This window comes from Heteronotia binoei, chromosome 19 (genome assembly GCF_032191835.1).
Source record: "Heteronotia binoei isolate CCM8104 ecotype False Entrance Well chromosome 19, APGP_CSIRO_Hbin_v1, whole genome shotgun sequence".
Lineage (NCBI taxonomy): Eukaryota > Metazoa > Chordata > Lepidosauria > Squamata > Gekkonidae > Heteronotia > Heteronotia binoei.
Window position 1 is genome coordinate 14413747 of NC_083241.1, and position 23277 is coordinate 14437023.

Below are 23277 nucleotides of genomic sequence, written 5' to 3' on the forward strand. Positions count from 1 at the left end.
CAATGCAAAATAACTGAACTCGAAAAAATCACTTTCTGAGGTGTTTTTTTCTTAAATGTTTTTCAAAGCTCAGTACTGTGACACCTGCCAATGTGTTTCATGGTACCTGCTTGCTTTTAACTCTTGGGGATAGAATCCAAAGGTTGCTTCTTGATTGAACACTCTGGATGGCTTCCTAACTGTTGATTGGACATGACGGGGACAGCCATGTTTCTCAGCTTCACCATACACTCAAATCTCTGGGCTCGGCAACCTCCCCCCACCCCCACGGACACTTTGTGATTGGCCCCATGATGGCAGTCAGTTGGTGACAGGCTGATGGTGTCTTTCAAAACTTCAGAAATGTCAATGGGCTCAGAAAAAAGTAAAGGCTTTCTGATATGCTGGTTAAAGTGACATTGTGGTGTAGTGGTAGAAATGCTGACTGGAGAGACTTGGGTTAAAACTTTCAGTCAGTTATGACGTTCAAGGGATGATCTTGGAACTGCCTCTTTCACTTCCTTTACATACAGGTGTAACTAATTAGCGTTCCTTAAAGATACAACCTTACATGGTACAGAAATGTCCACAATCACAAAATTTTAATACACACAGCAAGGACAGTTCTTAAATAAATCTAATACAAAACCAAAGAAAACAAGTTATGTAGTTCCCATTCAAACCCCAAGGGGCAAGGGTGTCCAATTTAAAAATCGTACGTATCTCCTGTTGCAAAAGCCACCTGTGGCAATCCACCTTGTCCTGTAATCTGGATGGAAATTTAAAAATGACAGAAAAACGCATTGATTCTGGATCATGTTTTAAGGCTGTAAAGTGCTCCACAAGTGGAGCATCTATCACGTGGTTCTTCATGCATGATTTGTGTTCTATCGCGCGTGTGCGCACAGCACACATGGTGGAGCCCAAATAGATTTTATTACATGGACAGAGAATTATGTAGATACATCTTTTCATAGGGCATGTTGTTGTTTCTTTTAAGGACACTCTAAAACCAGAAGTTGGACATATAAACTTATTTGTTTGCATAGAGAGTGCACAAACAGAACAGGCACCGTCTTTAAAGTGCCCGCCTGTATTTTTGACCACTTCCTGTTGTACTGCAAAGTCAGACCCCAATGTTCCTAGTCCTTCTAAAACCCATCTTGGGAATTTCATGGCATCCCAAAAAATCCTTCACAACAAACCAGAATTTTTAAATTATGTTGTAAATGGATTGTGTTAATGGAGAATACTGCATAGCGCAAGTTATTCTATTTCCTTTACTGTTATTTCTGTTCTTGCCAGGAATTCCTAAATAAAGCTGTTCTTTGCACTTGATTGATCCTAGTGGCAGCCTTCTGTAAGATATTATTAGGGTATCCCCCGGATCTAAATTGTTGGCAAATATTATCCCGTTCTTTTTTAAAATCCTGCAGTGCAGTAGAGTTGCGCTTTGCCCTTATCATCTGGCTATATGGTAAACTGGCTCTCAGATGCCTAGGATTTTTATTTCTTTTTATTTCTTTACGTCAAACTTCTATCCCGCCCTCTCCGCAAGCGGACTCAGGGCAGCTATCAACATTCATATTTACAAGTTAAAACTAATAAAACATAGTTACAATTTAAAACCATTACGTGGTGCTGTACCACTGCAATATAAGCGGGTTCTTCTTTTCTGACGGTGATCACATAGTAACTCTATAATGATGTGGGGTGGCAGTTCTCTTCCGGCTAGATATCAAAGGCCTGTAGGATGATAGGACTGAAAGTGCAAAAGAGCATTCCTATCTGTTGGCTTTTTATGAAATAATAATAATAAAAAAGCAGCAAAGATATGGCTTTTTATGACAATATAATAATGTTCATTTTTATTCAGCTTGAAGAAGCTTATGTGAAACAGGGGCACTAGTACAAACCTGTTGCCTCATGGATTGCTGGCTGCACTTGTGTATGAACTGGACTCATTGAACAGCCATTATTTCCACTGGAACGTCCCTGAAGAAGCCTGAGCATTCTTTTGTTGAAAGAGGAGGGACTGGTGTTCCAATTGAATTGTTCCTTGGACTGTATAAAGGACTGAATCTATTGCTTTGTGGAATTGGAATATATTACGTATTTGTTGCAGTGTACAGAATAGTTTGATTTATTGGAGGTTGGATTTCACGGGAGTTTTTGCTTTGTTTTTCTCTGTCCTTCTGGGAACAGGCTGGCTCTGAAGATCTGACTTCATTGCCAGTCCCTCCTGGCTGACACTATTCGAAGTGCCCACACCAGTGGGGTATTCTCAAATCAACCCAATGAGCTGTCATGCCACTGGGGGCAGGGGATCAGGCCCTTGCCCCCTCTCCTACCAGCGCTTGCTCATCAGGCCTACGCTGTTCCATGAGGGCTTTGGTAAGGTCCTCACTTGGCTCTGATATACCGGCTCCTGAGTCTCTGTTGCCTGCCATGACCTAAGTTTTGGTTTGTCCAAGTGCACCAGATGCGAGGAGATTGATTCCTAGCAAACTGTGAGGTTTGCCAAGTAACACTCAGATATACTTCTGCTATATGAATATAGGTGAAGATTTATGGAATTGCTACAAGTACAGAACCTCTGCTTTAGAGAGGCATTGCTAGGAATAAAGTTACTCGACACAAGCATTCCTAAATAGCCCAAAAAGCATGTGCTTCCCCACCCCACCCCCAAATCCAGCTAACATAAACACTCCAAAAGACAGTTCCCTTTTAACATAAACATGACAGGAGACTAAAAAGGCAAATGCAATTTTGGGCTGTATCAACAGAAGTATAGTGTCCAGATCACGTGAAGTGATGGTATCGCTTTACTCTGCTCTGGTAAGACCTCACCTGGAGTATTGTGTTCAGTTTTGGGCACCACATTTTAAGAAGGATATAGACAAGCTGGAACAGGTCCAGAGGAGTGCAACAAAGATGGTGAGGGGTCTGGAGACCTAGTCCTATGAGGAAAGGTTGAAGGTGCTGGGGATGTTTAGCCTGGAGAGGAGATAGCTGAGAGGTGATAGGATCACCATCTTCAAGTACTTGAAGGGCTGTCATATAGAGGATGGTGTGGAATTGTTTTCTGTGGCCCCAGAAGGCAGGACCAGAATCAACGGGTTGAAATTAAATCAAAAGAGTTTCCAGCTCAACATTAGGAAGAACTTCCTGACCGTTAGAGCGATTCCTCAGTGGAATAGGCTTCCTCGGAGGTGGTGGGCTCTCCTTCCTTGGAGGTTTTTAAACAAAGGCTAGATGGCCATCTGTCAGCAATAAAGATCCTGTGAATTTAGGACGAGGTATTTGTAAGTTTTCTGCATTGTGCAGGGGGTTGGACTAGATGACCCTGGAGATCCTTTCCAGCTGTATGATTCTAAGTCAGGGAGATCACAGAGTCTTATCTTGAAGGCTGTTCTCCTTCTTCAGGTTCAGACAGGGCCATCCCTGGCACTAGGCAAACTAGGCAATTGGGGCACCAAATTGAGTGCCCCCCATGTGACTCGGTGACGTTATCAGTGCAAGGGGAGGGGGCCAGAAGTCAGCTTTGCCTAGGGTGCCAGACAATCTAGGGCAGGCCCTGGCTCCAGATGGTGCGGGGGGGGGGGGAGGAGAGTGGATCACAGGATTCACAGGCCTCTCACCAACTGCCCCAAGGACTTTATATAGAACGCCACACACACCCCAAACAGTTCACATAAGTTAGAAAGAGGAAAATATGGCAGGAGACATGACATGGATCCTGACAGTGCTGTGCTCCTTCCTTCAGAACTGAGAAGCCAGGACCCAAGTATGAGATGATGGAGTATGATGTATAGGTGGGGGTGGGAAGGAAGGAAGGAAGGAAGGAAGGAAGGAAGGAAGGAAGGAAGGAAGGAAGGAAGGAAGGAAGGAAGGAAGGAAGGAAGGAAGGAAGGAAGGAAGGAAGGAAGGGAAAGTTTGTTCATTGCTTCATGATCATGAATGGCATGCTACAGTCAATGCAGGCCTGTGAAACGATGAATCAGAGAATCTTTGTAGAGCTTTTGTGTCTTTATTTATTTAGTAGGCTTATATTCTGCCCTTTCCCATAACAGGCTCAGGGCGCATCATGAGTTGGAGCTCCACTTACAGCGGAAGCTGTACTTAAAGTTCAGCACTAAATCTCCAGACTTCAACACTCCACTAGCTTGAAATCTCAGGCTTTCATCTATAAATAGATGGAATGATAGTATTGCCCTAGAGTAGTGAAGTTCAGTAAAATAAAGATTGTAAAAGCTTCAGATTACAAATGTTAGGGATTCATAATAGTAATAAAATTTAAACCACATCCAGAAAGTTGTATCCATCTAAAGAGATCCTTTGGCTGCCAATTTTATACTACAAATAATAAGGTTCCCATGGGTCTCCCATATAAAAAGTAACTTTGCAGAGTTAAACATTTAAAATCAGAGATGTATTTTAGGGATGGGCATAGAACACAAAAATGGTGGTTCATTTCATGTTGTGGTTTGTTGAGTTACCTGATTCGGTGGTTTGGTTCATTTCATGCTTTTAAAAAAATTCCTGAACAATTTCCTGAACAATCTGTGGCTCGTTCAGTTCAGGAAGGCGTAGAACAGCCCCGAGTGGGCTAGAGATGCCAAACATGTGGCAAACTCTTCAGTAGACTATCCTCTACCTGCTCTCCAAGTTTCGTGCAAATTGGATTTCAGGGGCCAAGCTTCAGGTCCCCAAAGCAGTAAACCGCTCTCCTAGGAGTATGTCAAGCTGGGGAAAGAAAGGGAAGCCACCCTGCTGCTTCTGGTCCATTTCACCCCCAGGAAACAGTAGCTCCACTTTTCCCAGCCCCCTGCCTTCTGGTCAGTTTCACTGGAAACTGACTAGAAGCAGTAGGGGACTAGGGGAAATGGAGCTGCGGCTTCTAGTCAGTTTCACTGGAAACTGACCAGAAGTGCAAGTGGCTGGGGAGAACAGAGCTGTTGCTTCTAGTCAGTTTCACTGGAAACTGACCAGAAGCAAAAGGGGCTAGGGAATCATCCCAGTGCCAGGTTGTATGAAAAAAATGAACCAAACGACATGCCAAGAAAAAAGGCTGATTCGTTTTCATGTTCGAGTGCAGCAGGATTAGATGAACCAGTTCAGAACAAACCATGAGTTGGCCATTTTTAGCACAAATCATGATTTGTGGTTCAGTTTATGCCCATCCCTAATGTATTCCTTAAAATCCTAACCCAATTTCTTCAGGTGGAGCAGAGAAGCATTTGCCTGCCCTCTAGTGGATAGATTAGCTAGTAACATAAATAGCAATACCTTTAATTCATATAGGGTTCAGTCCTAAAAACTGGGTTTACAGAACATTTCAATGACATTCATGATATCCAATTAAAAAAGAGCTGATCTGTAATAGGAGTTAGAAAATTGCATTTCATTTTTGAACATCTGATCAAATTGCTCAATTCTCCCTTTTTATTTAGAAGATTACCCTTTTTTTAACTACAGAGTAGATACAATGTATCTTGAATCAAATGTACCTTTCTTCAGGAAACCTAGTAGCAAAAGCCAGGAATATTCTCGAAATGAAATGGAACTTTTAACCACTAGCTTCAATTGAGCCACAACTGTGCTTAAAATCAGAGTTGGAAATTAACCTTGAATTGAGAGCAAAGAGATCATTTTGTGCCCACATGTGTTAGGCCTGCAAATCAAGGAACTCCGTGCTATTTGCTAGACATGCTGTGATATGTGGCAAGTGGGGAAAGATGGACCGGGAAAGGGTTCCAATGAAGGCTACAAGCATTGGTGATTCCCAGCTAGGTTACAAACACAAAAGCTACAAACAAGGGGATTAGGGCATGAGAAAAAGAAGAAGAAATTGGATTTATATCCCGCCCTCCACTCCGAAGAGTCTCAGAGCGGCTCACAATCTCCTTTCCCTTCCTCCCCCACAACAGACACCCTGTGAGGTGGGTGGGGCTGAGAGGGCTCTCACAGCAGCTGCTCTTTCAACGACAACCTCTGCCAGAGCTATGTCTAACCCAAGGCCCTTCCAGCAGGTGCAAGTGGAGGAGTGGGGAATCAAACCTGGTTCTCCCAGATAAGAGTCCGCACACTTCACCACTACACCAAATTGACTGCATGAGTCACACATGCAGAAACATCAGTTGAGGACTTGCTGCAGAGTGTGCGAACTCCCTTCACTCAAATCTTGTATTTGAACTGATATGAGATGACATAAAACCTGTATTTGGATGCTTGATGTGCAATAATTGTTTCATGTATGTGTGCCATCATTTGATGGTACAGTCATCAAAGGATGAGGGAGGGACGGTGGCTCAGTGGTAGAGCATCTGCTTGGGAAGCAGAAGGTCCCAGGTTCAATCCCCGGCATCTCCAATTGAAAAGGGTCCAGGCAAATAGGCGTGAAAAACCTCAGCTTGAGACCCTGGAGAGCCGCTGCCAGTCTGAGAAGACAATACTGACTTTGATGGACCAAGGGTCTGATTCAGTATAAGGCAGCTTCATATGTTCATATGAACATGTGTGAACTTATCCTCTTGCCTTCAATCAGTGATACGAATCATTGAATACAATTGCTACTTGTGGATAAAGCCAGCTTAAATATTTTCACACCTGAAGCGCAAATTAAAATAGCATGCTTGCAATGCAGTTTTTAAACACTGCGCAGAGATTAAGGTTAGAGGTAGGAAAATGGCACCTATTCTGAAATCTAGTCACTCAAGGCATACTGATTTGGGTCAGGAAAAGCTAATTAAGCTGGAACTGGGAGGACTGCCTGATCAGCTATATCCTATTTCTCACAAACGTTTCTATTGGAAGAACATTGCTACACTCGAAAAACTAGCCTAGTCTAGAACTCTTCCCTGTACTTCTTTGCTGGGGTAGAGCCCCTGCCCCTGCAGGGATAACTGGACACTCCAGATGCAGATTTACCATTTCAGCTGCTGTTTGTAACCACTAAACTTATATTCTTATATGGTTTGCTTACTGGTTTGACAGCCCACTCTGGTCTCTCCCACAATGCTCTTTCCCTCCGCTTTGAGGAAAGACACCCGGTAGTAACCTGCAACAGCACTAACCTGGCTGAGTGCCAGACACGCTCAAGAAGAGGTCAGTGCAGGGAAGATGCAACTAGAGCTGGCACAAGCAGGCAAAAAAAAAAAAAGCAGCAAAGATATGGCTGATATCTTGCACATTCCTGCCAAAAGCAGAAAGCATCCCTTGTTATCCAGAAGATAACCTATGCTGCATCTTTTTTAGTCACTGATGTTGGGGCCAAAGGAGGTAGGTTTATTCTGTCTCTCTAACTGGGTCGATGCTGTTCCTTTACCATTCTAAGCCAAATGGCGACACGGCTCCAGCTATACTTACACACAGGGCTTTTATTGTAAAAAAGGCCCTGCAGGAAGTCATTTAGATACCACACACCACACCCCCTTATGCCACCATTGTTTTGCAAAGGGCTCTTTTGTAGCAAAAGCCCAGCAGGAGCTTATTTGCATATTAGGCCACACCCTCTGACACCAAGCCAGCCGGAACTGTGTTCCTGCTCAAAAAAAAGGCCTGGTTACATACATCCTGCAGTACAGGAAGGCAAGTCATGCAGAAGAACTATCTTGAAACATGCTGCAATGAGCTGGATGATTCTTCAAAAGCAGGAGATGCTCAGCAAGGAAGAATACTTCCACAGATGCCATTTCCACTTCCACAGATGCCTGATCCCAGCTGACAGGTAGATTAAATCATTGAAATAGCCATTGTGGAGCCTGTGAAATGGTTTAGTTGCTCCCCATAGGCACCAATCATACAAAAGGGAGAAACAAATATCACAGATACAGCAAAATGGATGTATCATTGCTTCTTGCATGTTACAGAGAATACCGATCTCTTGATGAGAAAGAATTGCTTATGCCCTTCCTGTTTAAAATAAGGACATGCTGCATTTGGCTCTATTTACCAGCATCTTGCCTGGTCTACTCATTTTTTTTCCCTTTGGAAAGAATTAGAAGTACTACACTTTATGATTCCTATATTTCCTAATACTTGGCAACTGAAATAAGGTTTAGAAAGAATATTAGGGCTGGTCTTCTGTAACAATTTGAGGAAGCTGGATAAGTAACTTGTCCGATACAGGTGAGGGTTAGCATTCCTGCATCATAGCTGACTGCATCAGTGTTATGAAAACTGGCAAGAGCCCTTCCAAAATGTAGAATTACTATATAGATTTTAAGCCTTTTGTCTTTGAAGTAGGAAAATTAAAGGTGCACAAAGGATACAAACAACATGGGGTTCCTTATGAAGGAGAATAAAGAATCTTTACTGAAAATTCAAAGAGAATAAATCACAAACACATGTGCATATTTGCAAGCCTAAGGTTCGTGGTGCTGAGGGACTGAACATCAACTCGAAACTACAAACAGCAAGCACCTGGAACTATGCACAATAAGACCAGAGGAGGTCTGTCTATGTCAGAATCACCCTTTTAAAAAACAGACCAGTATCTCGCCTGGAAGTAGCAAGGGTTGCTAAGCTCTAAAATTAATATCAACTTGAAAAGAATATTTTAAACTAGGGTTCTTAAAAAGTTCGGCAGCCACTGCTGCTGTTCTGAGCTATCACTTGATATGAGGGTACTTCCAGCGAAGGATGGCACCGTCGGCGCTAACACTCACAATGTATTTGTTGTTGGGGCAGATCTTCAAGCGGGTGATGCTGCCGCTATGGCCAACCCCAACGTAAGTCACTTCGCCCTCATTATAATCCCATACTTTCACCAGGTGGTCATCACCTCCTGTGGTAGAGACAAGGAAACATAGTTAGGTGCAGTGAAGGACTGCCCGTTTTCTGTTCAAGGAGCAGACTGAGAGGAGTTTTGATAACTGAAACAGAAACCGGATGAAAATTGTGGTTCCACTGGAACCTTCAAAAGCAGCCACACTTAATATTTCAAATTCTGTCTTTTCAGAGACTACACTTGTTCTTTCACGTTGTCATACGCTTGCGCTACAACTCTGAACCGGGGAGCTATATCTCTCAAATGTTCTCTGAATTTAATTTGTCAAATTGGTCAGCACAAATTGAGAGAGAAATCAAAGCAATGGGTTTATCCCTAGAACTATTGTCCATGCTGTCCTTCACCACCGCAGTCCAACAAACTAAAAACAGGTTGCTAGATATTGAGCGCCAAGACCTATGCAGTCTGGCTAAGAAAACTTGTTCCCCACTGAGTTTTGAGATCACTCTTAGTACTGGGGAAATGGGCTCATATCTATCCGTCTTGCAGGTGCCACAGCAGCATGGAGCTTTTTCCCTTGCCAGATGCAACGCCATGCCCTCTGCCGTTCTTTATGGCAGATTTAATAAGACAGCCTACTCAGTCAGATACTGTCTCTGTAAGCAAAAATGTGTGGAGTCAGTTACTCATATTCTTCTTTATTGTAATTTGTATACAGATCTTCGTCACAAGTATTTACATCCTCTTTTAGTTAGCATGGTTGATTGTTCTGATGCACTTAAGATCTATAATCTTTTGAACGATACTTCATCTAGTGTCACTGAGAAAGCAGCTAAGTTTCTTTATTCTGTTTTAAAGACACGCCAGAGGATCTCATAGAAATAGTTTATGCTTTTCCTGATGTATATGTATGCAGTTGTTCCATTTTATCTTTTTTTTAAACCAATTTGCTCTGATATATATATCTATACATTTTATGCCCATAAAGGCTAACTTGACTTGACTTGATACTGTTATTCTTTCATGTTCCTATAAGCAAAATCCCAGTTTCTTCTCCATGCTCTTTACAGAGGATGTCTGACTCTTTGGCAGAAACCTGTACCAGAAGATCTGTTGTCACTCTCCTGACTTAGTTTTAATTTAATTAATTTATTTATGAAGCACAAGCATGAAGGGAAGAGGCTGAAAACTTGATTGCATCAGTGCTGCTAGGATAGAGATTGCTTAACCATTTCCCATAGGGCTCCTTTTGCATTCAAAATCTCCTCTCCCCGGTGCCTTTTCCCATGTGCAGAAAAATACGTACATGGGGATCTATACTCCTCTCCACATTGTCTGAAAAGCAGCAAGAGAAAGAACAATTTTGACTACAAAAATGGCCCACAGTGAAAGGCTAAGTACCCCTCCCCCATGCCACTGCTGTGATCATATTCCTAGCCTGCATTTCACAAATGTTAGCACAATGGAATAATAAAAATGTAATTTTTTAAAAAGTTGAGACATAGATCTCAGGTCTCCCAGGACTGCATAGTTTTGGCATTAGCCTGCTAATGTTAACTCTCACCAGCTTGCTGGAGTGAAAGAGGGAGGGAATCCATATGCAGAGGAAAGCAGAATATCTCTGACACAAGGGAATCCCAGGGTACTTGTTCATTCATTCAACTCACCAGTAACAAAGAAAGTTCCATCAGCTGTGATATCCATCCCATTGATGGAACCAGACAGGGAGCCTTCTAAATCTCTGATTGGGGATCCATCAAATACTTCCCAGTAACCAACCTAGAAGTAAATTAGATATAGAAAAGTTGTCTGAGGTTTCCCCTAAGAGCAATGATGAACCTGTTTTATAAGCTTTGACTTCGTATTGCTCAGAGCTGAGCCATTGGCTAGTCTGGCTGAACCTATCAGAAAGCGCTTTCCTTTGCTTCCACATAGTCACTCACCTTCCTGTCTGTGCCGCTTGTGATAAGCTGGTGCTCATCTGGATGATAACACACACACTTGAATAAGGTGTTAGCCAGGATCATCTGACGTCTCATGAAACGACTAGCAAAAACAAAATCCCAAGTTTCAGAAGTCACGTATTTATTATCAGCTCTAGCCAGAGCCCCTTTACCAGTAGTGCTGGCTTTTCAGGCACTTATGTACTGATCTGGTAAAATTTGGAATTAGGAAATTCTGGATAGGCATCTGAGCCTATTTCTGGAATTCCGAATTCCAGTGGTATTTCGAAATATTCGGTAAAGCCCTGTTGTCCATAGAAAGCAATGGGGAAAGGCAAAAGGCAGTCTGTGATTGCCTTTCCCGCCTTACTCTTGGCTTTCCCCGCCTCTGGCTGGGGTGAGGGTAGGGGAAGGAAGTCCCTGACCAATCAGAGCCATGTGTTTTGCAGGTTGCAAAATGCATGGCTTTGCAGGACCCTGCAGGTTGTTTTTGTTGTGCAAGGTAGGGGAAAGGGAGAAACTGAAATTCTCCAATGGAATTGCATGTTTCCCCCCTCAATCCAATCAGAGAACAGAACAATTTATTTTCAAACTGTTCTGTTCTGTCCATGGGCAGAGAGAGGGTATTTATTTACCATCTCTTGCCCCCTTGACTCCATTGCTGCTGCTTTTGCCGTAGAGACTGTGAGTGTGAGCTTCTCCAGCTTTTGGCAGTGCTCTGCTCTCTGTGGCCTGGTTGGTGGTGATCCTGAATCCCAGACCTGGACTTCATCTGACTGGTGAGATCCTTCCTTTTTTGTGTCTATTGTGGGGACTGGGGGATTTTTAAAAGCAGGTTTTTTTCAACTTTTTGAAAACCTTGGGTTTTCCTCCTGCTTTGGGTGTAGGTATCTGGTTGGTTTTCTGTTGGGGGGGGGTTGCTGAGGAGGAGTTGGAGGTGGCTTTGGAGTGTTTGATTTAATCATTTTATAATTTCATAATATTTTCTGGTTATTTAAAATTCTTTTTGAACTGCTTATTAAATTTCTTTGGTTGGCCTGGTTGTGTGTGTGTGCTGCTTAATTCCTTCCTGTTTTCCCTAGGCCAGGCTGTGATTGCTGGTGCCTGTGCAATTGTTGCTTTTTTTGCCAATTCTGTTGGGGTTTGGGGCATCTGGCTCCTTCCTGGTCTGCTTTGTTTGTGCCTCTGGTTGCTTCTGGCACAGTTCATCTTTGTGTGACCACCTGAGCACCTGATTGTGGTGGGTTTTTGGGGGAGGAGGGTTGGGCATCTGGGTGTTCCTTCCTGGCCTCTGGTTTGTATGGGCCTTTGGGAGCTTCTGCCACAGACCATCTTTGTGTGATTGTAGTGTTGTTGTTGTTGTTGTTGTTTTTTTTTTGGGGGGGGGGGTTGGGCATCTGGGTCCTCCTTCCTGGTCTCAGGTTTCTTTGGACCTTTGGTAGCTTCTGCCAGAGGCCTCTTTGTGCGACCACTTGAGCACCTGATCTTTGGTGTGTCTAGTGTTTTTTGGCCTTTGTATGTCTGTAGCCTGCTTGTGCCCACAGGCCAGACATTTTCTTTTGGTCTTCTGGGACTCTTGAAGTTTCTGGTTTTGACAGGGTATTTAAATAGGCTCTTGTGATAACTGTTAGAGTAGTGGTAGGAAGGACTGATTTCTGAACTGATGTGTCTCCTGGGAAGCTGAATGTTCTCCTCCTAATGGTTTTCTAATGAGGTGTCCAGGGAGGAGAATGATCCAGAACTGACATGGTTGATGTGCTTGGCCAACTCTCCTTGTGTTGTTTGGGGAAGGCCTGGAGAGCTGGCATTGTCAGAGCGTGTATTCTGTGGGGGAGAAGTTGGCATCTGGATGAGGAAACCTGAGCCAACATGGTTGATGCAACTCTCCTTGTGTTGTTTGTGGCAGGGCTGGAGAGTTGGCATCTGTAGATTATGTGTTCTGTGGCAGGGAAGCTGGCATCTGGGTGAGAAACCCAGAACCAGAATGGTTGATGTGCTTGGCCAATTCTCCATGTGTTGTTTGTGGAGGGCTGGAGAGTTGGCGTCTAGGCTTGCTGCAGCCAGGTCTTGAACAGATTGTGTTTTGTGTGGCAGTAAAGTTGGCAACTGGGTTTATATTGGTGCCAGGCCAGCAGGATGCATAGAGTAGATAGATGGATGTGGTGCATTGGGTCCTATAGAGATTCTCTGATTTGAAGTTAGGTTTCGCTGGGTGCCCCTGGAATTGGACCCCTTGGTCCAATGTTTTTGGGCCTTGTTGGTTTTGTGTGGGAGAGTCCCCTGCAGCTGCCCTGCAGTTTTGGGGGCTCTTCCCCAAACCCCTTGCTGGCCAGAGCCACTTTCCCCACAGCAATTACAGTGGGGGAAGTGGCTAATTGGGTTTTTCCCAGCATTGGGAGCAATGGGCTTTTTGGGGAGCCCACAGATAGGGACCTCCTGGCCCAATCTTTTTAGGCCTTGGGGGGTTCCTTGGGGGAGAGTCCCCGGCAGCTGCCCTGCAGTTTTGGGGGCTCTCCCTCAAACCCCCTGTCCCCCAGCAGCCTTTGATTATACCCTATGTTGCCATTGAGTTCAATGGCCCATAGGGTATAATGGTGGGATGGGGTACCCTCTTTGGGTGCCCCTGGAATGGGACCCTCTGGTTCAATCATTTTGGGACTTGGGGTTCCTTGGGGGAGAGTCCCCTGAAGCTGCCCTGCAGTTTTGGAGGCTCTCCCCTAAACCCCCTCCCCTCCAGGCAGCTTCCAATATACCCTATGTTGCCATTGAGTTCAATGGCCCACAGGGTATAATGGAGCCGAATATCCGGATATATCCAAATATCTCTGTATATTCGGATATATCTGAATACTGCTATTCAGAAATATCTGGAATATCGAAAATTTATTACCGAATATTTCCAAATCCAGATATTACCGATTTTTTTTTGTTGACAGCCCTAGTTTCCACACACAAGTGTTTTGAGCACTTTGCTCTACCAGCCACCAGTTTCCTTGAGTTATTTCCTGATGCATCACTGAAGGGTTTTTTCTAAATCAGTAAACAATATAGGAGTTATAGCTTTATAGTGCAATGCTGTTATAATGCTATAGCAACTAAAGCCCTCTGGTGGTATCATAAGAAAACCAGCAGCCTTGACAGAAGTAAAATGGCGCCAATGTGAGTAGGACTTTTGAAAATGCACATTTTCTCATCCAGATGGCATGATAACATGATTGGATTGCACTTTCCCCCAAAAGATCATAGCAAAGCAGATTAGGAAAATAGTGTATTGAGGATGGGGCGGCGGAGGGGGGGGGAGATTGGAGCATGATTTTGTATGGATGCTCGAAAAAACCCAGTCATCCCCATTCAGATGCCAAAGCAGGAAAAAACCTCTGTGGAACACTCTCTGTATAGGAAGGAATACTGCAGTGCTGAGGCTTGTTTGAAAGTGACCATACACAAGATCCCAGATAATGCATGTTCCATCGATGCTGGCAGTGACACATTCCTGATTATTCTTCTTGATCTTGATGCATGAAATAGAAGAGATGTGCTCTTTCATGACCTCTTCCAGTTTACGTGTGCTCTTGCTGATCTCCCACACTCTCACCTGCAAGCCAAGGGCAGAAGCAGCAGAAACACTTACATTTCACTTGCAAAAAAATTATAACACCACCTAGAATTTCTAAGTTTTTAAAGTACTTCATACGTATGTTCTTATTAATCTGTATAATAATCATTCCAGAGGGACAACCGCGTTAGTCCTCTTGTCCTTATAGCTCAGTCCCTATACAAAATATTAAGGGACACAAACTTGACATTAAACCTGGTATCTATCTAATGCACGCCAAACAGATGCTGCGCTATTCAGTCACGGCCAATGAATTAGATGAACTGATGAAACTATACATGCGTGATTCAGCCTTTAACCATCCCTACAGCAGATATGAGGCGTTTTCTTCTTTCTTCCCCATTTTACGCTTGTGTTTCTTTGATGCTGAAAGCTAAATAAGCACAGGTTATTCTGCTTGCTTGCTGTTCCAGTCTCTATTTGAGCAACATCTGCCAGACACAGGAGAGAGCACTCCGCTGGCACATGCTAGTTAGCATATAGACAGAAAGGGCAAAGAGTACTGGGCGGGGGGGGGGGGGGAATTAATACTAGCTGCCTTCCCAGAAATAGGCAGAATATGCTGTGCTAACTCAGTGAGTGTATGCTGCAATCAGTAACATGAGACAGACAAACCAAGACATAACCAGATAAGATGCAAAAGATCAGTGCTGAGGATAGACCTGAGATTCTCGATGTCTTTAATTTCATTTTAAAAGGTACTTTTAAAGGGGACAGCCCCCTGCCCACACTATTAGAACTTATGGGGAAAGGCTACAGTCTTTACTGTAACAAAACCAGGGGATGAGAGGAGACTATGTTTAAATAAAAAAGGTGCTGAACTTTGTGTCCCCAGGCTCTCTTTCACTGAACCCCATTCCCACCACCATTTTTCTTCCAACTTAAGGTTGCTTCTATAAAGACCTCTTGTGGCACAGTGCCTGCCAAAACTGCAGAGCTTCTTTTGGGGACCTAGCTTGGTTGCAACTCAGTCAGGCAGTAAGATTAAAAAATCCCTCACTTTTTTGGAAGTTAGTGACACTCAGTCCGAACGCAGCCTCGTCGCAGCTCTTTAATGCTGTTTTCATAGAATCATAGAGTTGGAAGGGACCTCCAGGGTCATCTAGTCCAACCCCCTGCACAATGCAGGAAACTCACAGATACCTCCCCCTAAATTCACAGGATCCGCATTGCTGTCAGATGGCCATCTAGCCTCTGTTTAAAAACCTCCAAGGAAGGAGAGTCCACCACCTCCTGAAGGAGCCTGTTCCACTGAGGAACCACTCTAACAATCAGGAAGTTCTTCCTAATGTCGAACCAGAAAATCTTTTGAGTTAATTTCAACACATTGGTTCTGGTCCTACCTTCTGGGGCCACAGAAAATAATTCTGCACCATCCTCTGTATGACAGCCCTTCAAGTACTTGAAGACAGTGATCATATCACCTCTCCTCTGCCCAGCTCCTTCAACCTTTTCTTCATGGGACTTGGCCTCCAGACCCCTCACCATCTTTGTTGCCCTCCCCGGAACCCGTTCCAGCTTGTCTCTATCCTTCTTAAAATGTGTTGCCCAAAACTGAACACAAGACTCCAAGTGGGGTCTTACCAGAGCAGAGTAAAGCGATACTATCACTTCACATGATCTGGACACTATATTTCTGTTGATACAGCTCAAAATTGCATTTGCCTTTTTAGCCACAGCATCACACTGTTGACTCATGTTCAGCGTATGGTCCACTAAAACCCTGAGATCCTTTTCGCACATACTACTGCTAAGACAAGTCTCCCCCATCCTATAACCATGCATTGGATTTTTCCTATGCATGTTTTACCAAGAGTCTGGGTAAAACGTTATAAAGCTTTAGTATGATCTTTCCAAAAACAACATATCTAGACCAGGTTTGCAGATACCATGGAAGGAAAGCTGTGGATTCCTGCATCTCCCCATTGCCTATAAAACATGGACCCTTAAATTTAGCCAGGAAGAGTCTTTGAGTGAGGGGTGCAGTTCCTGAAAAATTCATATTGCATGGATGTGGGGGGGGGGGGAGTTTACAGCTGGAGATGCAATTCATATTGCATGCTTCATGTTTCATATTCTATGGATGCAGTCTGGGTTTACAGCTGGAAATTAAATCAGTGGAAAGAAACAAGGGTCCGAAGAAAGAAAATTAAGCTATATGATAGCTATAAAAGAAAATGGAATCTAGTACATTTATCAGATGAGGTTGTCCCCTTTCCCTTCTACAATAAGTAATTTTTTTAAATTATGGCACATTGAAACACTAACTTCTAGAATTCTGCACAATCTTATGTCTAAAAACAAATATAATAATAATGATGATGATGATGAAGATGATGATGATGATACCAAAATTAAATCTACTAATGAATGGGAAACAAATAATTTTGTATATCTCCCAAATTTGGTTTTTGCCTAATTTATGAGAAATCAATACTTTTAAAAAAGTACATAAAGGGATACTGGAGCCCAGAAATACTAGGCTAAACACAACAGCTGTATAATTTGGTAGCTGCATAACTTTTAGTGAGGATTTAGCATCAGAGACCAGTGTAGTGGTATGCAGTACTCAAAGTAATACAATGAGTTAAAAGTATTTCAGAGGATAGGGAAAAAAGGTGAAGTTCTACATTCAAACGTCTTAGCAGACAAACATGGGACCTGTGCGATTGGTATATACCGAGGTGAACAAATACCCGAAAAATACCTTATCAGTATTTTCAGGGTATTTTGGGGGTATTTGTCTCTGATCTGTATTCAGCTATCAAAATATAATCAAGCAAATAGATCGATATTTGGCTACCAATAGAAATAGCCACACCTGATTAAAAGCTGGTATTATTCAGCTTTTATTAGGCATGGCTAAATGCCTTCGGTTTGCTTGCTGAGTCAGGTGGGGATCAGAGCTCCCTCTAAGCTGCATTGGTGTGAGCTAGCTCACAGATTTTTAGCCTCCAGCTCTCAAATTTTTGTCTTAGCTCAGGAAGGATGACCCCCAGAGCACCATAACTGATGCAGGAGCTCACAACTTTAATCGCGAAGTAGAATTTTTGTTCGCAAGATTCTGCAACTGAGAGGGAACATTGGTGGTGATGGTGGCACAATTCAGGGAGTAAAGTTTAAATGCCTTCAGTCTGCACACTGAGTTGGTCTGGATTCAGTTCACTTGCCAAGCTGCACTGCCACACACACAATTCAGCAGGTTAAATCCCCCATTATGGGGATGGTCTCCATAGGATATAATGGAACTGAATAAATTTGGGTTTCTCTAATATTTACCTGGATACCAATACAATACTGATAGTGAATCCTTACTCCTAATCCCAATATTGAGTTTTACTTCTAATCCCAAACAATCTGGCTATAAACAGAACAGTTCACAGCATCTTTGGTAGGAACATGAGCACCTCAAAGTGTATAGAAACAGTGAAATACCCATCTGGGGTACTGGAAGGTAGAAAACACCAGAAAGGATTGCATAATAAGAAAACTGTTGTTGGGGACAGACACAAAATCAAGAAAAAACCAAACACCCCTCCCCCAAATGGTGGAGCCAAGTATAAGTGAGAGAAGAAACAAGGATTTGCTGAAGTTTACTTGGCTTCTCTTTTAAACTTTAACAGCCAGGTTGGACTAGGAGAGACAACAGATCCTTCCTCTACCTCCCACCTCTGGCAGAATCTCACAGACATCATCTGACTTCAACTCTGCAGAAAGAACAGATCCAGACAAGGTTTCCTACCATTTCCAATGGTAGCCAAATGCAACGTGGTGATTTCAGCTTTATGTTACCTGGCCTTCACCTCCTCCACTGATGATTCTTTTGCAGTCACTTGTGGTAGCCACAGCTGTCACACCCATGCTGTGAGCATGTTCAATCACATACATCAGCTGTCCAGTCTCCGGAGTGAAGGCACGGATTTTCCCATCATTCCAAGCTAATGCCACACAGAAACAGTTTGTTGAAGTCAAAGTATCTTCTCAGCCGACTAATTTTTTTTTTGTCGCTTTACGGTCAGCATGGCTGGTTGCCACTACCATATTACAGAACTTCTGTCCATGAAATCCTCACCTTTCCTTATACACTGTTGTGTGGGCAGGCGTGCTTCAAGGACTCAGCTGGTTCGGAGAAAGGTGCTGGGACAGAACTGCTGGCAAAGTTAGTGTCATTTTGCTTTTCCTGAACTGCTAGGGAGCATTAACTGAGGTTGCTGTGTGAGAGAACTGTGTGAGTGCTTGGAGCCTGCTGGAGACAGGTTTCTGATTGTTTCCGAGTGTCTTTTGTCTGTTTGTTGCTGAGAGAGAAGGCCCTGTTTGCCTGGGGGTAGTGCTGGACCTGCCCTCTACTGTTGCTCTGGCTGTTAAATGGCAAGGCTCCTCCTTGCCAGAGACATGAGTTGAAGGGTGAGAACTAAAGGGCTCTTAGCCTGTGGGTCTAGCCTGGGGGCCCTGTAGGAAGGTGAGTAGCTCCTCACAAATAGTCTCAAGAGGCAGTATGGCAGTGGAGCTTACAGGGAAGTCAAGATAAACAGAACTAATTTTGAAATGGATTGCAGCAGTGGCATGGCTGGTGAGGGAGCTGAGGCAGTGATGTGTAAAGTTTGTGGAATGTCTGCATTCTTATCTGTGAAGAATGGTGATTACACTTGCAGCAAGTGTAAGTTGGTAGTCCTGCTGGAGGAGGAGATACGGGGACTTGAGGCACACCTGTCCACACTACAGTGTATAAGGGAAGATAAGGATTTCATGGACAGAACCCATTAAATGCTCTTGAAAGGACAACAGAAGGAAGAGGAAAAGGTATCTCAGAGAATGGAGGAGATAACATCACAGGAGAAGGGTGTGTGGAAATATGTAACCCTCAGAAGCAGGAAACTCAGGTTCCAGGATCTACCCACAGATACTGATTCTGAACCACTGGAACAAGGGCTACTTCCATAGCCTCCACAAAGCTTGAAGGAAGTTTTCAGACCCCTGTGAATGAGAAGACTCATTCTGCTATATTGGGAAGTTTCTGCTTCCCAATATAAGAAGAGGAGGATGCTTGTAATTAGGGTAGAATCTAAAGTGTGCCGACCAGACTTGAGAGGTATGCTATCTAGCAGGTGCATACATTCAGGATGTGATGGAATGGGTAGGAAGACTCATCAAGCCCACAGATTATTTTGTTATATCTGCCCTCCAAGACTGCAGAAGGGAGGGTGTCCCACCTCATGAGGGTAAAAATTCTCCTGTACTCATAATTTTCCAGCTGGTATAAGTATGGCATGGGTACTATTCTATTAACCAATTCTACAAGGGCACACCATTTTGATGTACTATTAAGATCATCCTGTCTGGCAATATCTGATATTCTCTGTTTCACCAGCTCTCTGGCTTTATCGTATGTAAGAGAGCTAAGATATTGCTTTGTAAAGCCAAAACAGGGAGGTTTTTCCTCTATGACCCTAAGCCATGGTGGAACTAAGATATCTTGGAAGATTAAGCTTGTCGGCATCTTGGGGGAAAAGATTAATCTCTGTCAATACTGTATGGTCATGATCCAAAGCCTCACCTCCACTGAGACCAAAACAGTTTCTATCCAAATCAAGGGTGTTCGGAATGCCCTGAGGTATCTGAAGAATTGAATGCAAAAATTTAGATTGAACAATTTCCAGCCTTTTGTGTTTTGCAGTGATATTAATTGGGGCACCATATGTAAGTTGGTTAAGTACTTTGGCTTTAAACAACCTGAGGGAAGCAAATTTTGACAAACGTACATTGATACTGGGTAAAATCCCATGATCAGAAATCCTTAAGGAGAAAGGACTTGAAGAGGGGTAAGAGGGCACAATCACAAACAATTCCTATCAGAAAAAAAACTGGGAGGAGTCTAAAGAAGCCATGGTAGCTCCATAAATAGCTCTCTAAAGACTTGAGAAATTAAAAAAAAAGACTCCTTTAGGAAATGGAAGGAGGGTCTTATAATCAAGGACAAATATAAACAAATGTGCCTCAAGAAAAGCTAAAGCTCAGTATGAGCTTAGACTAGCAAAGAGAAGCTAAAAACAAACAAACAACAAAAGTTCTTTTCTTATGAACAATATGAGAAAAATAGAAAGGACATGGTAGGCCCATTGCAAGAATAGGAAAATGAAATTGTAACAGGTGATGAAGAGAGGGCAGAACTGCTCAATTCCTACTTTTCCTCAGTCTTCCCTTGTGAGAGAAACAGTGCTCAATGTGGCAAAAACAGAACATATGGTGAGGGAAGGGAGTTGCAGCCTAGGATCAGCATAGGGAGAGTACATAAACACCATTTTTTTTAAAAAAATGATACTAAGTCATCAGGGCCAGATGAACTGCATCCAAAAGAACATGCGGATGTAATTTCTGAGCCTCTGTCCATTATTTCTGTGAATTCTTGGAGAACAAGTGAGGTGCCAGAAGACTGGAGGTGGGCAAATGTTGTCCCCATCTTCCAGAAGGGGGGAAAGGAGGATCCAGTTAACTATCCACCCATCAGCTTGATGTCTATTCCTGGAAATTTTTTAGAACAAATAATCCAACAGCCAATTCTGGAACATTTAGAAAGGATGGATGTGATTAAATAAGAGCCAGCATGGCTTTCTGAAGAACAAGTCATGTCAGACTAACCTTATCTCCTTTTTTGAGAAAGTGACTACCTTGCTGGATCAAGGGAATGCTGTAGACATAGCTTATCTTGATTTCAGTAAGGCTTTTGATAAGGTTCCACACACTATTCTTTTTGACAAGTTGGTAAAATGTGGTTTGGATCCTGTAACTGTTAGGTGGATCTGTAATTGGTTGACAGATTGCACCCAAAAAGTGCTTATTAATAGTTCCCCATCCTCTTGGAGAGGAGTGACAAGTGGAGTCAGTGCCTCAAAGATCTGTCCCGGGACCTGTTTTGTTCAACAACTTTATAAATGATTTGGATGAAGGAATAGAAGGAATGCTTATTAAATTTGCAGATGATACTAATTTGGAAGGGGTAGTAAATACAGTGGAAGACAGGATACAAGATGACAGGTTGGAAAACTGGGCTAAAACAACTAAAATGTATTTTAACAGGGATATATGTAAAGTTCTGCATTTAGGTAGGAAGAAGATCTAGGGATCTTAGTGGACTATATGCTGAACATGAGTCAGCAATGTGATGCGGTGGCTAAAAAGGCAAATGCAATTTTGGGCTGTATCAACAGAAGTATAGTGTCCAGATCATGTGAAAATGATAATATTGCTTTACTCTGCTCTGGTTAGACTTCACCTAGAGTATTGTGTCACCTAGAGTATTGTGGGCACCACAATTTAAAAAGGATATAGACAAGCTGGAAGGAGGAAGTGAATAGTCAATCGGATATGACAGAAAATGAAAAGGAGCAAGCTCGGACATGAAATGGTTGTAAAATGCAATTACAAGCAGCCAAGGATAAAAAAAAGATAGTGATAAGAAGTTAACATAACAGATTAAAGCATGTTATGTCAAAGATTAATTTAACCCCCCAACTCCTTTTTGCCTCAGAACATTGTTTTTGGGATTAAACCTAGAAGGGAGCAAAATTATGTTGGCTAACATTTATGGTCCTAACGACCACCAAGAAACTTTTTATCAAAAATTACAGAAGTTGACAGAATTTGATTATGATGAATATTGTGTATTAGGTGACTTCAATGCAATTTTTAATAAAGATCTTAACAGGAAGGTTTCTTCACCAACAAAATCTAAAGGATTGACATTACCTATGCACTTTCTGAAGTTAGCAGAAGAACTAAATCTAATTGACGTCTATTCCTATTATTCCCACAGACATCAGTCCTGGTCCAGAATTTATATGTGTTGGATGTCATCAAGTAGGATGAGAGAGCTGAATCAAGAAAAATTCTCCCAAGAGTATTATTGGACCATAGCCCATTAACTATCAGAATGAATGTGTCAAGCACCAATATTTCTTAATAACCAGTCCTTTGTTTTAAATCAAAAGTAGGTTTATTGTTTGAAACTCAGGCGCTGTACCAAGGACACAAGTCTTGGGAGTAATGATGTACAAACAGTTACACAGTTGCTATATAGGATATCATCAAAGGTTACCATACAGATGCATACTTGAGTCACGGGTTCAAAGGTTACTAAACAACTATCTATTTTATTACTAAGGAATTTTAGACTATTGGAAACATCAAACATTCTCACACTACTCTGGGAAGAGATAAGGGTTTGTGTAAAACTGTGGGAGAGGCGACTTGAAGGTAACATCAGCCAAGCTGTAGCATAAACATCCTAGGGGCAGATGGATTTATTACTTGCCCACTGGCTGTAAATAAGGGGGGGGGAGAGAAATGGAGAGCTGGTGACCTGCTTTATGTCTAGAAAAATGAAGTACAGAAATGAGCACGCTTGACAGAATGAATCAAGGAGGAAAGAAAAGTGGAATTTGAATACACAGCTCTTGAAATATAAGAATTTTGTTCAAGAGACAAAAAAAGAATTTGATTTTTAAAAAAAAAATATAAGCTAGGAAGTAACTTTACAAACAATTTGGGAGACAAATAAAGCCTTCCTTAGAGGGCTGGCAATCAGATATGCAGCTAAATGAAATAAAGATAGACAAAAACAAAATCAAGATTTGAACAAGAAATTGTGGAAAGTTGAACAAGAATTCAAATGACAAACCACTTGAACAGAACTTCAAACCAAAATTAAGCTGTTGCAACATCAACTTAATCTCTTATTGATAGAAGAAGTAGAAAGAAAGTTTGCAAAACAGAATTATTTTAAAAATGCTAACAAACCAGGTAGATGGTTGGCCTTCAGACTGAAAAAAGAACATTCAAGAAGAATTATCTTAGCTCTTAGAGAAAGTGATAATATAGAAAGATTTACAAGGAATGAAATGGGAAAGATAATTGAGAACTATTATAAAAGCCTGTATAAAGGCTTAAAACCAGATAAAGAAGCTGTCGAAAAGTATTTGGCTCAATAAAGTTCTAAACCCTTTACAGAAGAA

The 23277-nt window shown here is 42.5% G+C and overlaps 1 protein-coding gene across 1 annotated transcript in view; it reads right to left on the reverse strand.

The window, feature by feature from the left end:
• Positions 1-8558: 8558 nt before the first annotated feature.
• Positions 8559-23277, reverse strand: part of CFAP52 (cilia and flagella associated protein 52) — a 47791-nt gene continuing 33072 nt past the window's right edge. The window contains exons 10-14 of the mRNA XM_060260280.1: positions 18062-18207; positions 14097-14248; positions 10654-10756; positions 10378-10489; positions 8559-8767 (exon numbers count right to left, since the gene is read on the reverse strand). Of these exons, the coding sequence (XP_060116263.1) occupies positions 8592-8767; positions 10378-10489; positions 10654-10756; positions 14097-14248; positions 18062-18207 (689 nt within the window). The 3' untranslated portion in view covers positions 8559-8591. The remainder of the gene's footprint in view (positions 8768-10377; positions 10490-10653; positions 10757-14096; positions 14249-18061; positions 18208-23277) is intronic.